The 27,084-nt window shown below is 36.9% G+C and overlaps 3 protein-coding genes and 1 long non-coding RNA gene across 5 annotated transcripts; 2 read left to right on the top strand and 2 right to left on the bottom strand.

Moving 5' to 3' along the window:
• Positions 1–2,455: 2,455 nt before the first annotated feature.
• ca5a (carbonic anhydrase Va) lies at positions 2,456–11,780 on the bottom strand. 2 transcript variants are annotated; one of them, XM_056739348.1, is made up of 7 exons: positions 11,276–11,780; positions 8,739–8,936; positions 8,298–8,416; positions 6,796–6,891; positions 6,504–6,566; positions 6,158–6,316; positions 2,456–5,046 (listed from the first exon to the last, which is right to left on the bottom strand). In XM_056739348.1, the coding sequence occupies exons 1-7, from the start codon at positions 11,415–11,417 to the stop codon at positions 4,894–4,896; spliced, it is 930 nt and encodes a 309-aa protein (XP_056595326.1). In that variant the 5' UTR covers positions 11,418–11,780; the 3' UTR covers positions 2,456–4,893. The 2 variants fall into 2 exon arrangements, with proteins under 2 accessions (XP_056595326.1, XP_056595327.1); XM_056739349.1 differs by lacking the exon at positions 11,276–11,780 and adding an exon at positions 9,805–11,256.
• A 790-nt stretch (positions 11,781–12,570) lies between these two features.
• On the bottom strand, positions 12,571–19,037 carry uba2 (ubiquitin-like modifier activating enzyme 2). Its single transcript, XM_056739347.1, has 17 exons — positions 18,793–19,037; positions 17,550–17,633; positions 17,402–17,472; positions 17,225–17,289; positions 16,944–17,044; positions 16,740–16,861; positions 16,492–16,559; positions 16,176–16,297; positions 15,972–16,071; positions 15,709–15,860; positions 15,447–15,540; positions 15,062–15,174; positions 14,782–14,937; positions 13,909–14,005; positions 13,686–13,791; positions 13,470–13,609; positions 12,571–13,322 (listed from the first exon to the last, which is right to left on the bottom strand). Exons 1-17 carry the CDS (start codon positions 19,006–19,008, stop codon positions 13,132–13,134), a joined length of 1,998 nt encoding a protein of 665 aa, XP_056595325.1. The 5' UTR covers positions 19,009–19,037; the 3' UTR covers positions 12,571–13,131.
• A 3,576-nt stretch (positions 19,038–22,613) lies between these two features.
• LOC130414450 (C-C motif chemokine 13-like) lies at positions 22,614–23,939 on the top strand. Its single transcript, XM_056740348.1, has 3 exons — positions 22,614–22,780; positions 23,379–23,496; positions 23,659–23,939. The coding sequence occupies exons 1-3, from the start codon at positions 22,714–22,716 to the stop codon at positions 23,735–23,737; spliced, it is 264 nt and encodes an 87-aa protein (XP_056596326.1). The 5' UTR covers positions 22,614–22,713; the 3' UTR covers positions 23,738–23,939.
• A 1,953-nt stretch (positions 23,940–25,892) lies between these two features.
• LOC130414233 (uncharacterized) lies at positions 25,893–26,691 on the top strand. The gene is made up of 3 exons (XR_008905584.1): positions 25,893–26,030; positions 26,134–26,251; positions 26,414–26,691. It is a non-coding gene; the product is annotated as an uncharacterized LOC130414233 (long non-coding RNA).
• The last annotated feature ends 393 nt before the right edge of the window (positions 26,692–27,084 follow it).

A 27,084-nucleotide genomic window follows, 5' to 3' on the forward strand; every position in this document is an offset into this window, starting at 1 on the left:
TGAAAACAAAACATGATAAAATCTGCAGACTTTGACTGTTTGCATAGAAAACAATACGTGATAAAATACGCAGACTGCCAAAGACTTTCTCCAACAACTCCACCCTGAAAATCTGGGCAAAAATCTGAGCAAAAGTCTGCTGTTAGCAACATACAAAATAAATAAAATAACATTTTAAATTGAGAAAAACTAAATAATTGCTGAAACTCAAACTTACATAAAAATGAAACATTTAAAAATAAAAGCGAATACCTCAAATAAATTTCTTGTTCAAACCATTTGCATGTTTATAATGTCTGGAAAACGTATGAAAAAATAACAAACTTTTCCAGACTAATTTCCTGTTTTCAGGTAAATGCGCTTTACAAATTATGCCGGATTCCCAGTGGGCTTTAAAGATATTAGTTTTCAAATTAAACAAAACATCTTAAATTTCATCTCTTCTTTTCCAGCTTTTGTTTTTCATAGACGCGTGGGACCTTGCCTACAAGGTATCATTCTCAGAAGAATTTGGTACTCTGTAGGGGAGGACTATAGTTTTGAACTATACGGTCAAAGGTTTCACATCAAGGCATGTTTTGGATTTATGTTAAAAGTCCGACCAATGTTTGACACCTGCACTTTTCTGTGCGTCTCATTTCCATATTGTTTAGTTTAGCCTCCCTTGTTACAGAAGTAAATTAAATATGTGGTTTATTGTTATTTCAGCTTAAAGAGGAAGGAGATAGCAGGGGACTTTGTGTTTAATAACTTGTGGGTAATGCTGTGTCGAGCTTGCAGATGTAAGAGTTCGGTTTTCTTCCTCGACGGGAGAGGTGGGCGTGGATGACTCAGTTCTCTGGCACCACAAGGGCTGGTTATCATTAAAAGTAAAAAACAAGGTTATTATTAAAAGTAAAAAAAATCAGAGCTTCAAGTATAGAGAGAAAATAAGGCAAGAGGTAATCATGTAACCAATGTCATTAGACTTGTTAGAACGCAACATTCAAGTTGGAAATTTGTATTATAGCACAGAACCGTATAAGAGGCCTGTTAACAGAACAAAGAGTAAACTACAAATCTGTTTGATCTAAAGAGGAAAACAGCTGGATTAAAGTCCTGAGAAACATCTTAAAGTCATTGGTTCCTGTTTATAGAAGAGCAATGGGACTGAATGGAGTTTTCTTTTTGTCTAAAAATAACCTGCAAAAACATTGAACATGCACAAAAGAGGCAAGAGGAAAAGGCTTAATTTTAGATGCTTTCATCCTCGTCCACTATTCTGCCTGATTATCAGTCAGAAACAGCTGTATTGGACTCTTTGGATAAGGTCGGGACCCCAGAAAGTGTCCACCATCTCTTGAGGTACTCCACAGCTGCAGAAGGTCTCGGGCGCCTTCTTCATCACAGCTGAGAAGAGTTTTGCTGCTCTTCAATCACTTTACATCTATAGTTTGTTTATCATGTAGTGCTCAAAGACCTTGTTCCCAAACTCTCTCACACAATGATGGGAAGCCATGGTGTGTTTGGGATACGCAAAAACCCAGCGTCTCATCCCATTATATAAGTCACGGAGCCAAGAACAACAAACATGGAACTGAATCTTTTTGAACCAAGTTTGAGACAAAATTCAATACAGGTTCCCCAGCTTCTTCAAACACCCACACCCTGGCCCCTTTCGCTGTTTTGTCTTTAAAGGTGCTATCTAGTCCTAACTAGTTTAGACGTTGCATTCCAAAGGTTCGTATATTTTCCTGGAACCTTCTCCAGTGCTCAGAAGACAATGGACGGCAGTCATTATTATAAAGCGAGTCACTGCAAGAATCCTCCCTATTATGTTATCAAAATCAATTAAGATAAAATGTGATGTGCACTATAGAAAATGTTCCAGGTGTTTTTTTTATTATTAAGAATAATTTAATATACATTTATAAGATGCCTTGTTCACTTAAGGCAGGGGTGTCCAAAGTCAGTCCTGGAGGGCCGGTGTCCTGCAAAGTTTAGCTTCAACCCTAATCAAACACACCTGAACAGCTAATCAAGGTCTCACAAAGCAGACTAGAAACTTCCAAACAGGTGTGTTGAGCCAAGTTGGAGCTAAACTCTGCAGGACTGTGGCCCTCCAGGACCGACATTGGACACCCCTGACTTAAGGGATACACAAAACATACAAATCTAAGGATACTGTTAGACAATCTATAACTTCAATGTAAAAAGGGGTAAAATGAAGAAGGATGTTAAAAATGCCGTGTTGGGTCAAAAAAGGGACATACTAAAACTGGATTAAATTAACCCAGCAAATGGTCTATATTTCACATCCAGAATTTTGGTGTTGAAACACACCCAACGGTTGTTAAGTCCTTAGTTTGGTTTGTTTTTCTCACAAAGTATTCTTGTCGCTTCAAAAAGTAAAAAAAACTCAAAGTTAAATGCACATTGTTTCGTGTTACTAACATAGCAAAAACACACATGTAGCTCCAGAATATTTTTTGTTTATTATTTTTTACACATAAAATGATAATACTCAAACATTTCAGACAGTATGAATGGGAGGTTACGATGCAGTTGTTGACATTCAGGCCCCTCCTATGCGGAGTCAACCAAAACATGCACCTTTAAAATGCAGCTGAACCGGACAAGCATCTGGTGCATGCTGTGAATGCAGGGATGGGGCCTCCATAAACCCCCGGCATCACCCTCTTACCCTGTCTGAAACCCCAGGGCACACTCCTGTATCCTCCCAAAAGTAAAACAAATAGTGACCCATATAAAATGGAAAAGTGAAGGTTCGATTATATAGTAAATACAACAATACTTTTCGCACACGGTGTAATCCAATCATGTTAACCTTTGCATACTTTTAGATCATAACATTTGTAACAGTTACCACAAGTACATAAGTGACAATTTTACAAATTAGTTGTAAGCGAAGTTTTAGTGTTATTTTTTAATTGAATGAAGACCTCAAGGTAGCTAATGAAAGCAAATCATACCAGAAAGATTTCAGCCACGCAATCTTAACAAGAATATCAATTTGATGTTCATTTAAATATTAAGAACGGCAATGCATAATTTAAACCCAAACAAAAGATCCTTCACAAGCCATTCACTCCTGCTTCAATAGGAAAACACTGTGCCTCCCTCCTGATGTGAAAGAATGTTCCCTACTTTTTAGACTAGGGGCACAGAGTAGCTGAAAACTTGTGCAGGTGCAGGGAAGAGCTCCCAGCCGTCCATAACCCAGTGTTTGTACAGTGCAAATCCAGCTTTCCAATCTACTCCGCATCTCTGAGAGAGAAGCAGGTGGCCCATTCAAATGGGAGGCCATTTTAGGGAGAGTTTATACAAGAACATTGTTATTCAGCCATAACAAAAGACCAGTGTCTGTTGGCAATGAAAAAAAAACTGCACATCTCTGGCAATTTTACTTTAAAGCATCTTTAAATACCAAGCATGAAAACTCCATCTCTCATCAATGGAATTCTCACAACTTATAAAAACATATGTGACCCTGGACGATGTTGGATCAATTTTTCAAAAGTAGATTTTTACATCATTCGAAAATTGAAATAAAAAACTTTCTATTGACAATAAGACAATATCTGAGGGTGCCAAAAAATCTAAATATTGAGAAAATTGCCTTTGAAGTTGTTTATCAGAGGCACTGTAGCAGGCCTTCCAATCACAAAAAAAAAGTTTTTACATATTTACGGTAGGAAATTTACAAAATATCTTCATGTAACATGAGCCTTACCTTATCCTAATGATTTTTTGTATTAAAAAAATCGATATGTGTAGAAACACTTTACAATATATTTTTGGCTTTTAATAAAAAGGTTCCCGTGCTACTTAAGAATGTTTTTTTGATCCAGGGTCACATATGTCTCAGTACCATATTTTAATATTTTTTGCCTTATTGCATTTACTGGATTTTTTAGAAATGGAATGCCACGAATGCACAAAGATTCAATTCTCTATTGAGTGGTCTTACATGTGCCTCTAGAGGAGAAATAAGGTCCCTCTTTTAAAATTTGTATAATGAAATACAGTGGAAACATGTCCAAGTGACCCAGAATAAATCTACAAGACATTCTACAAACCTCATCTCCGCTACAAATGCACTTGAAGTCCCAGAAACAGCGTAACAACAATAAACGTGAGCTTAATCGATGAGACCAACAAATACTAAAAAATATTTTACTGCAGGCACATATTTCACTCAGAGGCAAATGTGGCCAAAGAAATTGTGCGCTTGGTTTGTTGATTACATGAAATTAATGGAGAATAAATCATCGTATAACGTTAAAGGCACTATGAATGTTAATAAACTGCTCTGATAATATTGAAAGTACAGTAATGCTAATTATTTAAAGAATTGTGCGTATAAATCTACTTCACTCTACATCTCATATTACCAGTGCACCTTTTATAAAGACTATTTGTCTAGTCTAAATCATACTACGATATTGAAAATAGATGTAGACGAGTTCTAGAGAAAATACTTCGTTAAAACGATTATAACATCTTAAAACGCATTGTGCAGTTTCATGCTTAAAAGAAATTCCCTCAGACAGTAAACAAGTTTGCAATTAAACTAAAAGTACTGAATTAAAATTAACAAGACAATGCATGTGTTGTAATCTGTCAGTTATCCACAAGAGGGGGCGTTTTATCCTCAAAAGTGGAAAAAAAACTTGCCAATGTATAGACCAAAAATCTCAGTACTTGTACAAATACAGCAACAAACACCCTTCAGATAATGCACACATTTGAGAACACAATAGCTTTCTAATCCCTTTCAACCTGTTGGGTAAATTGGAAATTCCAGTTTAAGACCTTGATAGAGAACAGAGTATGCGGTAAAAGTAACTGCTGAGATTGTGCTTCTTTTAGACGTTAGGTTGTGAATTTGTGTTACTCCATCGAAGGAGCGTCCTGTAGGAAGGGGGTGAAAGAGGAACGGACGCTCCGTCCTTTCAAAGCCTGCTGGACGCGGAAGTTGTTGACCATACTCCTCTGCACCTGCTCCTCTGCAGATGTAAAGAGCATGCTGCGAAACACTGCCAACTGAGAGGACGAGAGAAGTTTGTGAGAATAGGATAATCAATATAACACAGAGTTTGAAATATACATTTTTATTGAATGGGATTCATTTAAAGCCATTTTAAAGTGACTTAAACTCAGCCGTGACCTGTTTTAATGCAATGGTAAACTAAATATTATAAAGTATTATATAATTTTCATATTGTTTTAATTACTACAAATTACACTCACCTAAAGGATTATAAGGAACACCTGTTCAATTTCTCATTAAAGCAATTATGGTGGTGGTGTAATGCTGTAGGGGATGTTTTCTTGGCACACTTTAGGCCCCTTAGTGCCAATTGGGCATCGTTTAAATGCCACGGCCTATCTGAGCATTGTTTCTGACCATGTGCATCCCTTTAGGACCACCATGTACCCATCCTCTGATGGCTACTCCCAGCAGGATAATGCACCATGTCACAAAGCCTGAATCATTTCATTTTGGTTTCTTGAACATGACAATGAGTTCACTGTATTAAATGGCCCCCACAGTCACCAGATCTCAACCCAATAGAGCATCTTTGGGATGTGGTGGAACGGGAGCTTCATGCATCCCAGAAATCTCCATCAACTGCAAGATGCTATTCTATCAATATGGGCCAACATTTCTAAAGAATGCTTCAAGGACCTTGTTGAATCAATGCCACGTAGAATTAAGCCAGTTCTGAAGGCGAAAGGGGGTCAAACACAGTATCAGTATGGTGTTCCTAATAGTCCTTTAGGTGAGTTTATATCTTTCAAATTATTACCAAAAAAATGTTTTTTATAATGTGTTGTTTTCAATGGTTCTAAGTAATTTTGCCCATTTAAGGGGGGTTCAGACAGATGAATAAACAGACGTCAGCAGTAAACCAGACGAGCTTTCCATTCCATTTCCCAGGTTACCATGGAGCAGTGGAAAAAATGACGAACAGCCCACCAGCCGAGTAAACAGCCAGTGTCAGAAAGCTCTCAAAGCCTAAATTTATAACTCGCTTATAAAACCAAAATATATAGTTTTAATCTAGTTTGTCCGGCGAGGAAAGTTAATTTCTATGGAAACATCACTCCTCAATTTCCTGTCTCAAATTCCCCAAAAATATAAGTCTCCTACCTGATCATGACTGACTTCAATATGCTGTTTCATTATGATCCAAGTCACGGCCTCCGTGAGGGGAGGGGTGGTCAGAGAGCCTGCATAGGTCCAATAGTCATCGATGTTCTTTGGGAGAAGACATGCGGGGTCGAACTTGTTGAACTCTACCACGCTGTCCTAGTTGAGACGGAGATATTATACTATTCAGAAAGCATTTTGTAACTACTAATGCTTCTAAAAGTGAACTCACATCTACCAATGAGAGATGATTCTTGCAACAAGATTATTATCTCAGTAAGTCACAAGGAAGGCATGGCTCAATGTGCACCAAACATCTACTTTGCACTGTTTTTCTTAATTTTACCTTGTGTCTGACGGCAGGCAAGGCATCCACCAGTTTCTGCAAACCCTCATGCCTCTTTCCAACCTGTGAAGACAAAAATATGCTTTTTTTATACACTAGAGTACAAAACTTTATTGTAATTTATGAAAAGTTTTGCTTATTTGAGAACAAAAGTAGAACGACCCAAGTGTAACTCTTTTTATTATATTTGATATTCATATATTTCCGCATATTTCAGTTCCGGCTAGTATGGGTCCTTACTGCTTTTCCATCTGTATTTAGTTTTTAAATTAACTATTTTATAAAAAAGTACCTTCAAGAAGACTCCAATAACAGCCAGCCCATTTTCTTCCACAACGGCCTCTTCAAACAAACTGTACTTGTCAGAATTCCAGTGAACAATGTGAAGCTGTTTGTAAAGAACACAGATACACACCCATACTACTGTGAATATAAATATTGCATTCCTTTCCCATAATGCATTTGGTTTGATTCAGTTTACAACTATACTCAGTCCTTCTTTCATAACTTCACAGTCAAGGTTTGGCTTTTTGGACTTTGTCTTCCGAAGCACAATGGCTTGGACACAGAGAAAATAATGAAAACAAATGATTGCCTTTAACCCAGAAGTGGAAAAAAATTCACTTTACGCAATAGAGGATACATTTACAGGAAAGAAATATGAGCTCTTTTGCACGCACACACACAAATCACAACAGCTACAAGAGTGTTGAGAGTTTACACAAGGTCACGTTCTCACCACCAGTGAGCAAACTTGTCTGCTCTCAAACACCGTCTTTAAATTATGTATCAGGTTAAGTGACAATAGTGCATATGCCGGTTCAGTGCCAGACTCTTATCCAAATGTCTTTTACAGTCAAGCAGCAAAAATAGAAGGAAGTTTAACTATAATGCCTCCGCCCTCTGTAACCATCTGTGTCGCAAGAGAGGATTATTTCCTTCTCAGAAAAAAAATGACATTAAGACTATAAGGCCATGGTCTGTTTGAATACTGGATTCCGATAAGCTGTAAGGTGTGCATTTAAAGCCTTTATGGCACGGGTAGCTCCAGTCAGTTTGATAACCGTCATTTACACCTGTTTGATCTAAAATGATACTGTAAATATCAATAAAAGCTTTAACTTGGCATATATATATATACACGGGATCATCCAAGGCTAAAAGGTGTGGGGTTTTGTTTCAAATATCTTAAATATTTTTATTTGAAACTTTCTCTATAACAAAAATGCAATATGAATTGGATAATCCACGGCTAGCCTTGCATTAAAGGATTTTAATGCATTTGGCGGAGGGGTCGGGTGGTTCTTTGCCTCCACGTTGTGCATTAAAGTGCTTTATTGCAATAAAATTCTTTAATGCAAGGCTAGACGTGGATTATCCCCTACATATTTCATTTTGGTTGTAGAGAAAGTTTAAAATAAAAAAATACAGAAGATATTTGGGGAAAAAAACCCCACACCTTTTAGTCTTTAGCCTTGGATTATCCCGTTATATGCCAAGATAAAGCTTTTATTGATGTTTACGGTATTATTTTAGATCAAACCTGTGTAAATGATGGTTATTTTGTCAGTTCATTTTAAATTTAAAATGACTGGAGCTACCCGTGCGTTAAAGGCTTTAAATGCACGCCTTTTAGCCAATCAGAATCCAGTATTCAAACAGACCATGGTATAATATCAAATAAATATGAATGATTATATATATTTTTTTTAATTACCTGATGCATGATGCAATGTTTAGTCAGAAAGAGCAATGTTCGTTACGTTCATTTTTTGGGGTGTGGGTAAAGGGTACCTCAGCAGGGTAAAGGCGTCGATCTATGGAGTGCTCTGAGCCCCAGGCGTTGTTCTCCCCCCAGTGGAAATGAAACTGACACAGTCTGAACTGGTCCTCCAATGGTCCTCCCTTTAAAGCTGAAGCAAGTCTACTTTAGGACAATTCACCAAGTAAACAGTTTCTCGCAGGCCAGCATCTCACAGATTTGTTTTATCTTGTTATGGTTGATTTACTGAACAATTTGACCAAATCACTACGTGTCAATGTTTGAGAAAATTAAGATAACAACATCCTACCAAGAAAACACAACACATTTAGTAGAGACCATTATAGTTTCCATTAAAACCAACACAATAGTCAATTATCAGATTTCGTTCCAACGAGAGGCATAAAAATAAAAAACGATAACTAAATAACATTTTATCATAGTTTTAGACGAAACATTATTGCGCAGCTTACTGGATTTGTCATTGGTGTCGTCATACTCCACAAGGAAGGAGTAGCCGTTGTTCCAGATCTGCTGGCAGCTCCTCGGGTCGTATTGCGTTTTCAGGGGCCTGAGCTGCGAGTCAAAGACGCTTTTGCGCACCATTATGTCAATCGGCGATTGTCTGTCTCCACCGGGAATCGCGAGAGGCTCCTGCCACATCGGATGCACTAAAAAGATGGAAAAATATCGGCCAGGAGATCATTTTCGGTCACAAGCATAACGGTGTCCCTGCGTCTATCCATATACTGAAACATCTTTTTTTGGCGTTGCGCGTCTTTGACGCTATACATGCTGCTACGTAAACAGCCCCCCCCCAAAATTTGACATAATTATCAATGCGGTAAAACGCGTTATTGTATGGGAGGCGTACAGTACAGTATAGTACTAGATAGATAGATAGATAGATAGATAGATAGATAGATAGATAGATGATAGATAGATAGATAGATAGATAGATAGATAGATAGATAGATAGATAGATAGATAGATAGATAGATAGATAGATAGATAGACAGACGGACGGACACACAGACAGACGGACTGACGGACAGATAGACTGAGGGACAGATATAAATATAGATAGATAGATAGACAGACAGACAGACAGACAGACAGACAGACAGACAGACAGACAGACTGAGGGACAGATAGAGGGACAGATAGATAGAAAGATAGATAGATAGATAGATAGATAGATAGATAGATAGATAGATAGATAGATAGATAGATAGATAGATAGATAGACAGACGGACGGACACACAGACAGACGGACTGACGGACAGATAGACTGAGGGACAGATATATATATAGATAGATAGATAGATAGATAGATAGACAGACAGACAGACAGACAGACAGACAGACAGACAGACGGACAGACAGACAGATAGATAGACAGACAGACAGACAGACTGAGGGACAGATAGAGGGACAGATAGATAGAAAAATAGATAGAAAGATAGATAGATAGATAGATAGATAGATAGATAGATAGATAGATAGATAGATAGATAGATAGATAGATAGATACTCACACTTTAAAGAGCAATACGCCGTCTCGTGCATTACATTACACATTTTTCTAAAAAGCTTAAAAAATAAAGAAAAAAACTTGAACAGCTAGCGAGGGAAAACGACAGAGAGTAAATGTAGCGACTTGTTCAACGAGCTGTGCTTATCTCCTCACGGAAGAAACAGTCAAGTGGAAAAAAAGACTTCCTCCTGTGATTTGATGACTCAAATAAAACAAACTGACACTCGGAATGTCCAGGAAAAAACTTAAGTGAACTAACATGAAGACATTCAGCCGGGTTTAAGCATCTTTATGAATGGGCATGCACTAGACATTACATCCTTGAGCAAACAAGAAAGAGGTGCTTTATACTACATGAAACACAAGTGGAAAAGTTAAGATTACGGTCACATGCTTTCGGGTCAACAAAAGGAATGAAATGTTATAGCTGCCAGGGAATGTGACCAGCAGGGATTTCGTTGGATTAAAATACTACACAAGGCCCTTTACAATGATTCCTGACCGCTTTTTAAGTGGTCTGGGAGATTACAACTGAGTTGACCCATTTTGTAGACTGCAAACGCAACATCTAACTATACCCTTACAGAATAGTGTGTTAAATAGGAACAAAATGCATGAAATGAGTTTATGATGTTTACCACAGACATGGAGCTGTCATACTGCATCTATAAACATTATATTACTTTATTGTAAATGTTCACTTGTTTCAGCAAACAGGCTATTACACCATTACATTATAATCTGACTGTGTGTGCTGTTCGGATTATCTGGGTTTAGATAAGATAACACACAATAGAAAGATTGTGCTGTAAACAGCTACTGGATTTGCAGGAAAGCTTCAAGCACAAATTATTATTTATAATGTCCTATTTTTATTGTTTAAATTGATTGATTCTTTAGTCAAATGTATGCCCAAAATTGCTCAGGTTTAAAATTGTTTTTACATATGAATTTAATAACGCTTTGACACAATGTTTTTCATTTGACATACTGCATCCTCACGGCTGGTTTCGTTCAAGTGTTTTTCACATATCATAAACATAACCCTTCTGCCAATGGGCGGGGCTTGTGGGAACACATCAACACACGAAACGTACACAAATTACTTAAAAAAAACAAAACATGTAAAGCTTTTACAACGGAAAATAATTAATATGCCAAATCTGTGCTGGTACCATCAATCTTTCGTCATTCTGATCATTTACCATCAAGTCTCGTGTAGACATTCCTGGTTACGCAAGACCCGGAAGTGTAAACAATCGTTGCAGGAAGGCGTTTTCTCTAATAAACATTACAGATGTGACTGACTGCATAATCATCAACACGGTCATAGATAGCATCACAACAACACTAATAAACGTATTGATTATGGGTTGGAAATTTGCATATTAAAAGATTCAAAATGAGGTCACAACCAAAACAAGCCTCTTGACTAAAACAAAACAGTCAATTTAAAGACATAAAAAACCTACATTGGCTCAAAGCAAGTTTGCTGGAGCAGAGAGACAGGTTGCATTTCCGAGCAGGTATCCAACGCTGGCTCCTAACCTGTCTCACTAAATGTCTGTGGATATGCCGACCGAGAGGAGATACGATAGCTGTCAGTGTCACCATGTTGCCGTCTTCCGTTCTGATAAATGAATCGCGCAGGATCTTTAAACAGACCAAACCCTTTGCTCAAAACGCGATTAATAGGTGGTGTCAATGCAAGCCTTGTAAAAACAAGTCCTTTGAGCGCGAGCTTAATGCCAAACTTGTACCAACAAACAGCTTGTCGTTGATTGGCTGATGAATGAAAAGGCTCCAACGCCCACCAAAACACAAAGAGGAGCTAAATGTTTCCAAAACCTGATTCTGCTCGGAACAAAAGCTCACAAATGGGTCGTCCGTGGACGGGCAGGTTTAAATACCCCAGCGAAAGGTGAATAAAATGGAGGGCGAAGTCCAGTCTCCAGTGTGTCAGGCTGGGGGGGTCGTACAGCTCAATCCAATCAACTTCATCCAAAGGGAGGAGGAGGGATATGGCCGGACAATGAAATGGAAATTTTAAGTCACATTACTTATTTTAGGGAATTCTGTAATGAAAACGTAATTCATGGAAGAATGGAAAATGGTTGTTGTTGTTAGTAATCGTCATATTAAAAGTGGGAGTGGCTTCAGTTGAATTGAACGTACCCGTTTCAAAAATGTATAATTTTTCTATAAATCAACTATTTATTCATAAATGATGTAACGGTTACTTCAAACAAACAAACATATTTACATATATTTAACTTAAATTATTTTCGCCAGACTGGATTAGTGGTATTTTACGTTGACCTACGTCAAGACACAACATTTACATTTCCTTGGCAACTACAAAATAGGGAACTGAGTCAAGCAGCATCACCAAAGCGCTTTTTAAGAAAGTCGTCGAACTAGGCGGCCATATTCGCGACGCCTCCAGGCAGCAAATTAATAAACCTGAAATAAACGGTTTAGTAATTTCGGATTACGCTAGAAAATAACCATTTCCGGGTGTTCTAGCTAGTACACATGCGCAAGGATGACGTGTACACGTGCGTTGTGCATTACACGCCAAGTCGGGACCTTACGAACGTTGTACCCTTCAATTTAACATCTAGTCTTTGGCAGCATCTTGTTTGTCAACAACCACAACGTGGCCAGTGGACTCTGATTTCTACGTGACCGCAACAGAAAAACAATGTTCTCATTTCTTACACGAACAAACAACGAGGAATCAAAATACTGTACCCCTACAACGACACGTTTTCGGACCCTTTATTCATCTCCCAACTCTGACCTAAAGTGAGGGATTGTTTTTTTACTGGGTAAAAAAAGTAAATATAGGAAGAAAAACTAAGGTTTAAATATTTATCCAAGTATATTTTTTTGTAAAAAAAAACGATTTCATTCTGGTGCTAAAGCAATGTAAAAGTTGATAATACAGTCCCGTACAGTAATATCACTATACTGTAAAATGATGGTAAATATAGCAAAGGTTGGCTGCAGAAAATCTGTAATAAATATGGTTTTCAAAGATGACAAAAAGCACTGAAATACAGCAAGCACTTTTCTCCAGCTTTTCTGAAACACCGGGAGGCACACACATTTGTAAAAAGGTTGAAAAGCATTTTATCCATCTGAGAAAAAAAATCGAACCAAGTGCAGTTCAGAACTCATTTTCTGTTCTCAACAAAGGACAGAAGGAAAAAGACATCCACTGAACTTGAACCGTTTTGTACAGATATATTTACATGTTGGTAAGAGAATCCATACGAAAATACAATAGCGGAAAATCCTCTGCTGGGAGTCAAAAGGAAATGTGCTAATCTAGAGCAATGATGTCGTCATCGTCCTCGGCTGGCTGTTGGTCAACGCGTTTGCGCTTAGACGCAGAATCATCTGTATCATGGTGCTTTCTCTTGCGGTTACTGGTGTCCGGGGAGGTTTCCATGGTGCTCGAGGATGGTTCTTCATCGGATTCTACAATAAGGACATCATCGTCGTCTGCAGCGGCTATAAGAGAGAAACTCTGTCTTACTAACAAATGCCAAACAGAAGAGGAGCCATAAATAAATCGCTTAGCTCAAAATACAAATCAACTCAGTACATTACTTGAAGTCTTTTAGTCTATCATATGTGTGGGAACTGCATAAGGTTTACCTTTAGATGAGGTAGAAGGCTGGGCAGAATCGTTGCTACCATTGGCGATGCTTTTCCCCTCCTCTGGGGCACTTGGGGTTGGCGCCTTTTCTGGCGCATCACCCACAACTTCAAACTCCACATCCTTTTCCAAGTCCTCACTACAACCAACATAACAAATCAAGTTCAAGAAGACTAATAATAAGGTATAAAGTAGCTTTATAAACACGCACTGACCTGTGAAGTACATTGACCAAAAGTGTGTAATCTTGTAGGAAGTCATCCACTTGAAGACGGCTTCCGTTTCGAATACCGAAGTCGGACAAAAACTTGTTATTGTTTCCTACAGAGAATCAGACACCCAAACATTAAATCAAGATCAGAGTTTAGAGTTTAGGTTATAACAAGAACATCCTCTAGTGGCAGACTTGTAAAGTGCACCTATGTACTAAATGACAACCTTCAGTCTCTCCTTCCTCAGAAGAGATGAGGATAGTTCCTTTTCCATCTTCAATTTGCACATCCGGTGCCACCATGCCAAATTTTTCTTTCAATATCTGAAAAGGCCAAGATGCAGATAGATTAGGTATAAGAGTGTGCCAATCCACACAAAAATAAAAAAAGGTGTTTCATCTTAATGGGGAAAAAAATAAAACTTTTTGAATATTTTTTTAATTTATGCACACCCGAAGTGGTAATGTGGCCACGAATAATTGAACAGATCGGAGACAATTATTCCGCTTATAGCATCGTCTGTTTGAATACTGGATTCTGATTGGCTGGAAGTTGTGCATTAAAAGCCTTTAATGCATGGGTAGCTCCCGACAAAATAACCATTATTTTCACCTGTTTGATCTCAAATGACACTAAATATCAATAAAAGCTTTAACTTGGCAAATATCCAATTAAGCGGTATAATCCACGGCTAGCCGTGCTTTGCGACAGGTGGTTCTTCGCCTACACGTCGTGCATGAAAATCCTTTAATGCACAGCTAGCCGTGGATTAGCCCTTGTTTATACCACGGTTAACACACCACCAGACTTTTTGAAATCTTTAATTTCATAGTTTGTCATGTTATCATTTTTCAAATGCTTTTAATGGTAGGACTACTTTCTTGCGCATCTCATTTCAAGCATCTGTTAGAGCGAAGTATGTAGGCTATCTGTCTTTATTTAAGTTTTTTCCTATTTAGTCATTTTATATATTGGATTTTGTTATATTTATTTTTATATTTATATAAATATTGAAACGAAACTATAAACGCGTTTCCGTTAACAGTAAAGTTTGACATTATTAGATACAGATTATGGTGTATACTAGGGATTTTGCTACCTTGTCCTGAAGGGCCAGCACAAGGGTCTTGTGCACATTGAGTTTGACAGTGACCTCGGGCTGGCTGGCACACACGTAACAGTTGGGATTGGGAGGGTCCAGCGCACATGGAACCAGGAGCTTCTTCCTGGGATTGGGTTGTTTGTTCAGAAAGATCTAAAAATATAAGGATTGAACCAAAGTTCACTAAATAGAAAAGGTACCAGCTTTACCCCACCACAAAAACGTATTGCATTATTGATAGTTTGGTCAACACTGACTGTAATCTGCAGCATTTTACCGTGCGACACTGATCAAAGTCTGAGTTGAGAATCTTCAACCCCTCTAGAACAATGAGACCGGCGATGATGGCGTTAGTTGTGGCAATCGCTGGAATGATGTTCCCAGCCATGGCTTCATAACAAAAAGATTTAAAACGCCAATTATTTCCGAAAGTTTTACAGCCATAGTGTATTGAAGTGTAATGTAGTGCATTTTTATAAATAAATAAATAAATCAGAACAACATCACTAATACAAAGAATGTTATTTCATCCCCTTACTTCATTTATATCTTTAAGCTTTTTCTTAGTTCATGTTTAAGAAAAATCAATTTTAATGTTTGTATTGTTTAATGACTTTGCTGTTTATAATTATAAATATATTTTTTGCTTTTCAACGGCTTACATTTGACATCAAAACGGCTTTTCATGTTCATGCTGAAGACGTGCATACGAAGGTTTGAAGCTGCCGTTACAAAGTCCATGGCTGGAGAGTCATCCTAAAGGAGAGACATTTTTTTATTCATCTTACACATTTTGACATGAAAAAACAATATGGTCACCAATGTAACTACTTTCTTTAGACATCCTAGTGTCAGAAAAAAGGTCAGGTTCTTTGTAAACTAGATGTTTGATACTGCTTGTCCTTCCATCATGTAAAAGCTCACCTTGTCCCAAACCAGCTCTGCACCGTCACCCTTATCTTTGAGCTGAGATCGGAGAGTCTCCACACTGCATTGGAAGAGCTGAGCATAACCCTGAACGCCCAAAACCTGCTGATCCTTCAGACCAGATCCCGAGACGTCGTCCTTAGAACATCCTGCCACAAAACAACCTTATTAACCCAAACTAATTATTATTAAACTAAGAGCTCACTGTGATGCCCTTTAGTCTGTAACTAAATGTGAATAAAACCTCAATTAAAACTCACCCAGCTTCTGAATCTCAGTCCAGTCAAGAGGTAAAGGGGCTTTCCTCTTTTTCCACAACTTGTCCATTGTCAACAGATACATGATGTCGTCTTTAAAAAGCTGAAATGTTCCAGCGAACAGGAAGATACAGATTTTAGACCATTTTTAAAACTCATCACTTTATTGATTAAGGGTCAAGCATGCACTAAGGATTTGAAGTGCACCTTGTTGAAGAGTTTGACAGGATTGTAGCCTGTGGAGCGAGCCCACTCTTTAGTGGACACTCGTTTGATGTCTCCATCCTGCTCGGAGGCTGTAGCTCGTGCCGCTGTGTCTTCAGGATTCCCTGCAGTCAAACCATGCAAACATTAAAAAAAATAGCACCCCACCATATTTTCGAGCATATATAAAAGCTCCTAAATGTCCTGTCTGTGAAAATATTTTTGGGAGGGATATGTATTTACATAATTAAGCAGGAAGCTTTAATAAAATAGATTATGATACAGTGCATCATTTTGTTTAAATGTGGTGCTAACTCACAGGTGGCCTCCGGATCGGCTGTGTCGGGCGAAACTTCCTGATCCGCATCCTCCTCGCCAAACAGCTGACTGTGGAGACAAGTCATAGCAATTAAATACATGGTGCAATAATAACTTAAGCTGGTAAGGAGTAAAATCACTAATATTGAAATACAAATAGCAGGTGCTCATGTCAGATGGTCTAATTCGATTGGGATCACAATCTATTCGGTCACTATAGCATGACAGGATTGATTTCGGTAAACTTACTTGAAGAGATATTTGGCCCACACGATGCAGTGAATGGGTTCTGAGGGTGTGTTGCGAATGGTGCATCCTGGGAAGGTTTTTTGTGTGGGTTTGGGCTGACACTCGTAGCATTCTGTCTTACCCTGCAATTAAAAACAAATGAAATGTGAGAAAACGCCGTGACATTTCTCAAAACATACTGTCGTTTTAACAAATGTTCCTTGCCTTCTTGATAACCGTAACTTGTCCCAGATACCCCGCTGTCCCACTTTCAATGAGAGGAATGTTTGCTGCCAAACACATTCTGTTGACGTGATTTCTGGCCGCTGCAAAACAAAAATATTTTTGATGGTTAAGCTTAACAATGCAAAGGTCACGTATACAACGCCTAGAGAATGTAGTAAAACATTAAGCTCAAAAGCTTCGGAAAAAAGTGATTGTCAAATGTATGAATGTAAATGCACTTATCTACATGTGCAAGACTGGATTTAGAGAACATGACTTGCCTCTGTTGTCCAGAGCATTCATAACAAGCTGGAAATTCCTAAAGAATTCCACGTTGTAGTCTGGACTGTGAAGAGCACACAAACCAATATTAAACAGCATCCCGACACACCCATCTGCATTTTAATGCTCCAGATAAAGTATGCGTGTTAATATAACACCAAGTTGTCAGGACTCACTTCATGATGCTGTCATGATAAGCAGTGATATTCGCAGACGGGCAAAATCTCAGCACGCTCTCCTTGGCAACCTGGAACACATTGATAATTCATTAGTGTCTGACACATACATATCATGAGGGCTGAGCTCAGTTGAAATGCCATTTACCTGCGCTTTAGACTTGCCAACATGTTTCTTTTGGAACAGAAACTGCCTGTTGAGGTTGCTGACATCAATGGTGTCCAGGTCGATCTGCAAACATGACAAACGTCAAACAGAATACCTGGTGCTCATACAATCTAATAGATACAATAAGATGAGAATGATGAGAATTGATTCATTGACATGAAATACAAGTGAATGAATGAGGCATTTATATAGCGCTTTTTTGTGTATTGCTGTATACCCAAAGTGCTTCACAATCATATGAGGGGTGGTCTCTCCTCACCCACCACCAGTGTGCACCATCCATTGGATGATGCGACGGCAGCCACAGTACAACATCGCCAGCGCGCTCACTACACACCAGCTATCGATGGAGAGGAGAGCCAATTCAGGGGGGTGGGGAATATCAGACGGCCATGATTCACAAGGGCCATGGGAGGGAATCTGGCCAGGACACAGAGGTTACACCCCTACTCTTATAGTCAAGTGCCATGGGAAGAATCTTGTTCGAAATGTTCCTTAATGGGTTTCACATTTTTCTTACAAATAAACATTCTACAGTAAGTAACAGCTATTGGATATTGAAAATACATATATTACCTTCTTACAAATAAACGTCGCATGATTTGGGTTTACATTACAGATAGTATTATGAATCATTGACCGTTCACCATTAAAACCCATAATGTTTTGTGGGTCTTATTCCAGTAGGATTTAATAGTGTGCTATTGGTTCCCAACAGCCAGATACCATCCCACTAAAACAACCTAAAACATTACCAGTAGAAAACATTGTAGTTTTCATTTAACTCAATATAATTCTAACTACAACCATTAAATCTATTAGAAATTCTCATGTTTGTTTACTTTCAGTGGTAAGAGCATTCCGTTAACAACGCAAGGTTGTGGGTTCGATCCCAGGGGACTGCAAATACCTATGTATAAATGTATAGAATCATGCTATGTAAGTCGCTTTGGATAAAAGCGTCTGCCAAATGCAGACAAATGTAAATGTACTTCTTTCAGCAGGTGTTAAAACATGGCACGAGGGGTAAAAATCTGATTTAAATGTCTACGTCAATACAATCGACATTACACTATTTCAACACATAACGCAACTCGCATATGCAAACATATAAACCTCACGATTAATTTTGTTCCTCTATGAGTTCACTGTAAACGGGGACCGTGTGATAACGGGGCCTAACGCACTCAGCACAAAGAGAGTCCGCCTTTCTCCAACTTACCACTTCAATATTCTTGAAGCCCGTGAGGACCAGGTTTTTCAGGAGCTCGCAGCCGATGCCCCCCGCCCCGACCACCAGCACCCGGCAGGAGGAGAGGGAGTCGGCGAGCTCTTTGCGGAGAGGACCCACCAGTTGTGCCATTGTCGGCTCGGCGTTTGGCGTACGAGCGGTTGTTTGATTTTGCGAGGAGGGAAGAAGCGCGCCGCTGGTGCGCATGCGCGTAAGCTTCAAATCACTTCGAGGGGGACGCGCAAAGACGAGGGAGATTTTAATGGCGCCCTCTGCTGGTACGGCTGACATGGAGGACTTTTATCTTGATCGGGAGTCTACATACACACCATTAAATACATAAATAGTACACATGCATTTTAGCAATTTTACAGAAATATTAAAACAAAAAAGTATTAAATAAATAAATCTATATTTTATATGCTGTATTACTTTTGTATTTATGGCAGCAGCATTAAGCATTAAAATTAGTTAATTATATAAGTTAAAGGTTCACCACATATAATAGGCCTAATCATATCATCATTTATCATCTCCACTCTTTTTTTATATGCAACACAAAAGAAGAATATATAGTTTTAGAAATGCGTCAGTGGTTTTGTGTTCAGTCAATAGAAGTCAATGGGCCCAACGTGGTTTGGTTACTTACGGTCTTCAAAATAGCTTCTTCTGTGTCTGCTGAAGAAAGAATGTTGTCCAGGTTGGACACGAGTGTGTGTAAATGATGAAACGCTTTTTTATTTTTTGTGTGTGTGAACTATCCCTTTAAAATGAAATAGCAAAGAACAATAATATAAGTTTAAACAACTATGTTTGTTAAATCATACAATAGTAACCCATTAGTTAATGCACAATGAACTTACATGGACAAACAAGAAGATAACAAAAGATATACAAATTAAGAAATATTTATGAATATTACATATAAAAGATGAATAAATGCAGATGATGCTTTTTGTTAAGTCACGTAAGCTCACCCATCTTGATGAGACCTTAAAGTGTTAACAATGAAAACTTGCAATATTATACGTCCACGCAACACAGTCCACCACAAAGTTGTGAAGTGTAGGCGACAGTTTCGGACGGATGGGATTCTCAGAAAAAGCTTACGTGTGTGTGGGATCACTGGTGTTGGTAGGGCAGGTTGTACCTAAACTGTAAAAATTTCCACCTAACTTAAAAACTTTAGCTCAAACTTTGGTTAAAGCAAATTGCCTTTGCAAGTCACTTGAAAATAAATTACATTATGCTGACTCTATGTATTTTTTAAAATACAGTCAAAAAGCGTAAATTTACAGGAAACAGGGGACATTTTAAATTTACATTATTTTACAGTTCATTTCTGGCGTCGCAGCTGCAAGATTTCTTGTTTTTACAGTTTCTTTTTAAAATACGGTCAAAAAATATACAATTAAAATATTTTCTGGTGTATTTCTGTTGTTACAGTTCATAGATTTTTTTTGCAGTAGTGTAGTTGTATTTCCTATAACTTATAAAGTTGAGTAATGGAAAAACACACATTAACATGTTTACAGTGAGGACGGTCCCCGCAAGCAAAATGCCCTAACAAAACATATTTAAAGATAATTTATGCTTAATTTAATGCAAAACAGAAAGTTTTCCGTACAATATTTGGTTTATAGGTATAGAAAAGCTATACTTTTTAAATAATGATTTGTTAAATGACTGTAACATAAGGCCTATATATATTGTGCAACCTTTGATGCACGTGAACTTGAGCACTGAGTAAAATGTAAAAACCTAGAAGGCAAATATATAGGCTAGTGAGTCACCTCAAGCAAATCAACATTTCTTAGGTTAGGTGTCAAACATTACAGCAAAGGAAACTGTTGGTGGTTTCTTGGGGACTTTTTGATGTTCTTTTGAATTTTTCTGATTCATGTTTTGTGCCAGCAAATCTTTATACTAACATGGTTATGAATTGCACTTCTGTGACATTTTCAGATTGCGTTCACGTGCTCATATGGGTCTTAACAGTATTTGTTTGTCTGTTGCAATGCAATTTTTAATAAAACTGTCTTAGAAGTTACAATCATTTCTCATGCTGCTCTATGACCAAATCCTTTACCGATTTACTGTACCACAAGATTGGCGGGGGACATAGGCTCTTTGACTAGTTAAAATGGCCTAAAATTTTTATAAACTGGTGAATTTGTAAACTTGTGTTCCACGTGACCTGATTTTAAAAATCATGAAACACAACTCATCATTATTATATATTTCTTATTTGGTGTAATGTGTATAATTTGTTCACTTATTAGGGGAGTTTAAAATTATACTTAAAACAAACACGACTACAAATGTTGGAGACCATGCACTCATAGTCCAGGTAAAAAACACAGGTGTGCTACCTCTATGCGAATACATTTATATATGTAAATTAAGTCATGAGATATAAACGCTTAACCATTGCTATGCATCTAAATGTGTCGGGGACTCTGGGTCATAATGTAAAACCAAACAAGGCTATTTAAAAGCCTTTAGTTTACAGAGCATGCAACTTAGAGAAGACTGCAGATATGTTTTCCTGATATGCACCACCTTTTATTTGCAGGGCGATAGTGGTTTGATAATTTTAGTTTTGCATTAAGATGAGCAGAACTTTGTTCACCATGCATCTGCTGTTCTCAACTCATTCATTGTATTGAGCCATTTGGGTTATTTTACTGGGTTTATTTATTTCAATGTTGGGTAGTTTTGTGTAACCCTCATCCTTTCAAAGCAACACATCATTCTAACACAAACACTTATTAAAAATAGCGTTGTTGGCTTTTGTTTGCTGCATGAATGATTTAGCCTTTAAAACAATGTCAATGACACTTTATGTCGACCTTATTGTTAATGTTTAAACACTGTTTTTAAGATTTGTACACACAAATACAATAAAATATTAAGCAGTTTTAATGTTCATTGACAATATTATGCTTTGTAAATATGCTGTCTAAAAATGTGAAAATAAATTGAAACCATGACGTTTACTCTCCAAAGGTCCAAAAACTCATTCAAAGATCATTTAAACCCTTCATCTTCAGATCAAAACACATTACACGGCTGGGTTGAACAACCTAAAAACCCAACTGGGAGGTTTTACAAACTATGGTTGGGTTTGTCCATGTTTGCCTCTACACCAGGTTGCAAAACAACCCAAATTGGTTTATTGTTAACAAGTGCAGAATGTGAACTCAAAATTGCACATAGCATGACAATAATAGCATATATGAAAATATTCCTATACAAGCAAAATACTGCTAGTAAAATTTTAACATACAGCATGCAGAAAACCGCACGTAAATATTTTGATGCTGCTAATAATCACATCATATCATCTGACCAACGAAAGAGAGAAAGTAGATCTCACACAATGATAAGTAAAAAACAAGACATTACACCTGCAACAATAAATATATTGCAAAGCAAATGTTAATGTAGAAATATTAGTATTTAAATGACTTGATGCAATAGACAGAATTATTTTTAGATGTTTACATCAATATACAATGTGTAATAGTTAACACATTCATTAATAAAAACTTGACATATGAAATACATTTTCATATCTAAATATTGGCCTATGACTAATTTATGTTGCATTTACTGTGTGCATTCAATACTTTAGGTCTGCATCAGCAAAAATTTGCAATGTCACAAGATGCTCGTATGTCCTGCATGTTTCTCACACCTGCATTTTATCATCTCGCAATCTCTGTTTGCAACGACCAAGGAAACTTGTAATGATATGCATAGGTTTCTAAGAGATGGTGGGGGAGGGCTGAAAAATAGAGGTCCTTATCAAACCACAGATCTTACTTTCTATCACAATAGAAAGCATTTAAAAGGAAAAGCAAACTGTAATTGACTCAGACGTCTGCAACTCAAACAACTTCAGAAACAATGAGGACTACTGTGTGTCTGATTCTTGGGCTGGTGCTGTTGGGCATCCTGGATTGTGAAGCTCAGCGTAAGTATTTTAGGGATCTTAATTTGTGTGTTTGTTGATAATTCAGAACCCAAGATTTTAATATTAATAAAACACTGTCAACAATTAAAACTCCTGTTAGAACCAAATAAATGCAATACCAGAAATTTAATTTGTTTATATTTATATTATTAATTCAATAACATTTATTTTATTATTTTTATTATTATTGTATCTTAAAGACATATATTGTACAGAATCAGATATTGTAAAATCACAGAAATATATATTGTACAGATATTGTATCTTCTCAGATTTTTCAATATCTGTACAGTATTTATTTTTTATATTTTATATTAAAAAATTCCTGATATTACGTCACAGATTACTAATTAATAATCTGTAATAATCTGTAATGTAGTGCAATTAACTTTTATTATTACGCAAAGACCCATAAAGATTCTTTATGGAACCTGAATAATTGTGATAGTTAATTTAGGTTTACATGATATATGCCACTTTTGTAAACTACAGTATTTGGATATTAATTCATAACTAAATAAGGATATTTAAAGCATTTTTTGTGTGAATTGAAGAACTGTGGTGAAAACTGTAACATACTGTTTTATTTTCTTAACAGCTCATGGGCCTCCAATCCCTGCTACCTGCTGCTTTTCCTTCATTGGGTTTCAAATTCCAGCCAATAAAATTAAAAGTGCTGTCGAAACAAGCCCATCTTGTGTAAACAGAGCTGTAGTGTGAGTATTTAAATGTGGAATATAATTACAACTATTATATAGACCTAACAAATACATATTTTTAATAGTTGCTACCTTTGTAATTTAGGAGCACAATAATTTTGATAGAAAATGTGTCTTTCTCTGCAACATAAATGAAATATGAATTATTTCTCCCCTCAGGGTCACCACTGAGAAGGGCAACACGTTTTGTGTGAAATCAAACGAGCCTTGGTTGCCAAGCATTAAAAAAGATTCATAAATGTTAAATTCACATTTGGAACTTCTTGAATTTCATTTTTTTAATAGTCGCTTTTTACTGTACTTGCCCTTTATTAAAAAATATACTTTACAAAATGATGAAATAAATGATGGAATAACTAATTTTGTACTCAGATTTTCTACATGCTTGCTGAAATTGTTAATGAATCATATAAATGAATAATAAAAACAGAAGCTTAAAATGGTGTGTCGTATTTGTGTACAACTAATTTAACTTGTAGTGTGCCTGGTAATTAACTTTATAAAGACATGAGCATGACATCTTATTTAATAATGTACAGGAATAAAGAATAACAGACGATAAAGTCTAAGAAAAACAGCTGTGTAGATGTGCAAAGAATAATATGAGAAAATGAATCTCTGGTTCACATAAGTCAAATGAAGAGATGTCTTCTCCTACACGCCAGACATCCAAACTCAACCTAAAGCTCAATCTTTGACATGGGTTCAGGTGTTCTCCTGACTGTTCAGTCTAGGTATGATAATGATAAACAAACCAGCCAAACTCAATCTAGAGATCTGATGCCAGCGTGTCGTCAACTTTGTGCATCAAATCTCAAAGTCAACGGTGCTATTTTGCATGTGATGACCCGATCAAACTGTCTTAACGAAACTAATAGAACTTTATTTACATCTATGTAGGAAGTAGATTATAAAAGGTCAGACTACAGACTCTATAGGTCGGAAATGCTGAGTAACTTTGGCTAGAATTAGTTTAGCCCTCAAACCTGCTGTGAGACACTCTCCAGAACACTGAGGTATGTGAAAAGACATGTATGTGTCGAAACAGGTGTGAAAACACCAGACCTAACCAAAGAAACAGAACGACTTGTTCTGACAAAAAGAGTGCAAACAGTGAAGTGCATTAAATAATAAGAGACTGTGATGTATATGGGGACCATCTAATGACAGCCTTGTCAAAACCACAAAAGCTTGAAATAAACTCTTAAAAATGTACCACCTGAGTGCATACATTCAACATTACAAAAACGAGATGAGGTGTAATACAACAAGCAACCACAGGGGCGGTAGAGTTCGCCATTTGACCCCTTGTGAACATCATTGGAGCCCTTTCAAAGGACAGGTCAGGTGGTTAGCTCATGTGGCAATTAGAAAACAGGACTACACATCCCAAAATGTTTAAACAATGTGAAATAAATAAATAAATAAAGATGTTTGTTAAGTATTGTAATAATTATGATCAAACACTTGTTGTCATCACATGGGATTCTGGTAAAAAGACTAGAGAGACACTGTTTTCTGACAGATGGTTAAAGGATGAAACTGGTTTTGTTTAAATAAATGACACTATACTAGCAGTCAGATTTTGGGACACTAAATGAGTTCCTTACCTATGAGGAAAACTCATTCTTATTGCCCACCTCATGTGCTAGAACCTACCTGGGACTTAAGGAGGCAAAATAATAGGGCCCTTCATGCACAGATTTAAACATTACACAGGTCGTATGCACAACGTTCAATGTTAAATTCGATTTGGGTTGTTTTTCGATCTATGGTTTCATCAAATATTGACAAATCCAACTGTGACTCTGATGGGTTTGTCCATATTTGCCCAAACCAAAGGTCACAAAACAACCCAAACTGGGTTTTGCCAACCCAACATTTACCAGGTAATTTATAACCCAAAAATGCACACATTTATACTTTTTATTAATACTATTAAAATATGAATGAAATCAATGTAGGAATATATTCTCATAAAAGTCAAGTAGGCAGAAATTAGTGCACAAATTTTTTAAACCTGCTCATTATAATCTCATTTTACCACAGCAGACTTTACATATTTATAAAATAGAGCAAATTATTACACATCCAACCTTAAAAATATTACAAAGCAAATGTTAATCATAAAATAAAAATGATTTAAATATAGTATGAATTATATTATTACTCACAAGATGTAATAGATTTAATTATCATAAAATTCAGATGAAGTATAATGATTAAGATTTGATTTTATTACATAATTACGTAGTTAGAAATACTACAAAAACATATTTTATACTCTGTGTACCTGTCACTAGATGTACCCTGGAACTTGGTGTAGAAATTGTAATGATATGCATTGGCCTGCAAGGGGCGGTGTGTGTGTGTTTTTAGTTTGGGGCGGAGGAGTTGTATAAAGACAGATGGTAAATATAAAAGCCCCAATTTAAACTTTCAAACAATCAACTCTGAAACCATGAAGACAACTTGTGTGTATCTGCTCCTCGGGCTGGTGCTGATGGGGATCTGGGATTCTGAAGCTGAGTGTAAGTTTATTTGGGGTGTAGCCTTGCTTGTGTCTTCGGTCAGAATCCACTGTTCTACTGCAGTAATATTTTAATATTAATATTAACATTACTATCTTAACAGCTCATGCGCCTCCAATCCCTGCTATGTGCTGCTTTTCCTTCATTGGGTTTGCAATTCCAGCCAATAAAATTAAAAGTGCTGTCGAAACAAGCAAATCTTGTGTAAACAAAGCTATTGTGTAAGTATTTAACTGTGAAATATAATTATAACCATTATATTGACCTAAGAAATACATATGTTTAATAGTTGCTACCTTTTTAATTTAGGAGCACATTTATTTTGATAGAAAATGTATCTTTCTCTGCAACATAAATGAAATATGAATTATTTCTCCCCTCAGGGTCACCACTGAGAAGGGCAACATGTTTTGTGTGAAACCAGATGAGTCTTGGTTGCAAAGCATTAAAAAAGATTCATAAATGTTAAATTTGCATTTGGAACTTCTTGAATTTCATTTTTTTAATAGTCGCTTTTTACTGTACTTGCCCTTTTATTAAAAAATATACTTTACAAAGTGATGAAATAAATGATGCATTGATGCAAATGATGCAAATTCTACATGCTTGCTGAAATTGATAATGAATCATATAAATGAATAATAAAAACAGAAGCTTAAAATGGTGTGTCGTATTTGTGTACAACTAATTTAACTTGTAGTTTACCTGTTTATTAACTTTATAAAGACATAAGCACGACATCTTATTTAATAATGTACAGGAATAAAGAACAACAGACGATAAAGTCTAAGAAAAACAGCTGTAGATGTGCAAAGAATAATATGAGAAAATGAATCTCTGGTTCACATAAAAGTCAAATGAAGAGATGTCTCCTCCTACACGCCAGACAGCCAAACTTAACCTAGAAGCTCAATCTTTGACATGGGTTCAGGTGTTCCCCTGACTGTTCAGTCTAGGTATGACAAACAAACCAGCCAAACTCGATCTAGAGATCTGATGCCAGCGTGTTGTCAACTTTGTGCATCAAATCTCAAAGTCAACGGTGCTATTTTGC

Source organism: Triplophysa dalaica, chromosome 24 (assembly GCF_015846415.1).
Source record: "Triplophysa dalaica isolate WHDGS20190420 chromosome 24, ASM1584641v1, whole genome shotgun sequence".
Taxonomy (NCBI): domain Eukaryota; kingdom Metazoa; phylum Chordata; class Actinopteri; order Cypriniformes; family Nemacheilidae; genus Triplophysa; species Triplophysa dalaica.

Coding starts and splice junctions, on each gene's coding strand:
- ca5a (XM_056739348.1), bottom strand. CDS start 11,417: ATGGTGACACTGACAGCTATCGTATCTCCTCTCGGTCGGCATATCCAC. Junction 6,892..8,297: donor GACGCCTTTACCCTGCTGAG/GTACCCTTTACC, acceptor CTTTACAAACAG/CTTCACATTGTTCACTGGAA. Junction 6,567..6,795: donor TTATTGGAGTCTTCTTGAAG/GTACTTTTTTAT, acceptor TTGTCTTCACAG/GTTGGAAAGAGGCATGAGGG.
- uba2 (XM_056739347.1), bottom strand. CDS start 19,008: ATGCGCACCAGCGGCGCGCTTCTTCCCTCCTCGCAAAATCAAACAACC. Junction 17,634..18,792: donor GCTTCAAGAATATTGAAGTG/GTAAGTTGGAGA, acceptor TCATGTTTGCAG/ATCGACCTGGACACCATTGA. Junction 17,290..17,401: donor TATCATGACAGCATCATGAA/GTGAGTCCTGAC, acceptor TGCTCTTCACAG/TCCAGACTACAACGTGGAAT.
- LOC130414450 (XM_056740348.1), top strand. CDS start 22,714: ATGAGGACTACTGTGTGTCTGATTCTTGGGCTGGTGCTGTTGGGCATC. Junction 22,781..23,378: donor CCTGGATTGTGAAGCTCAGC/GTAAGTATTTTA, acceptor TTTTCTTAACAG/CTCATGGGCCTCCAATCCCT. Junction 23,497..23,658: donor TGTGTAAACAGAGCTGTAGT/GTGAGTATTTAA, acceptor TTCTCCCCTCAG/GGTCACCACTGAGAAGGGCA.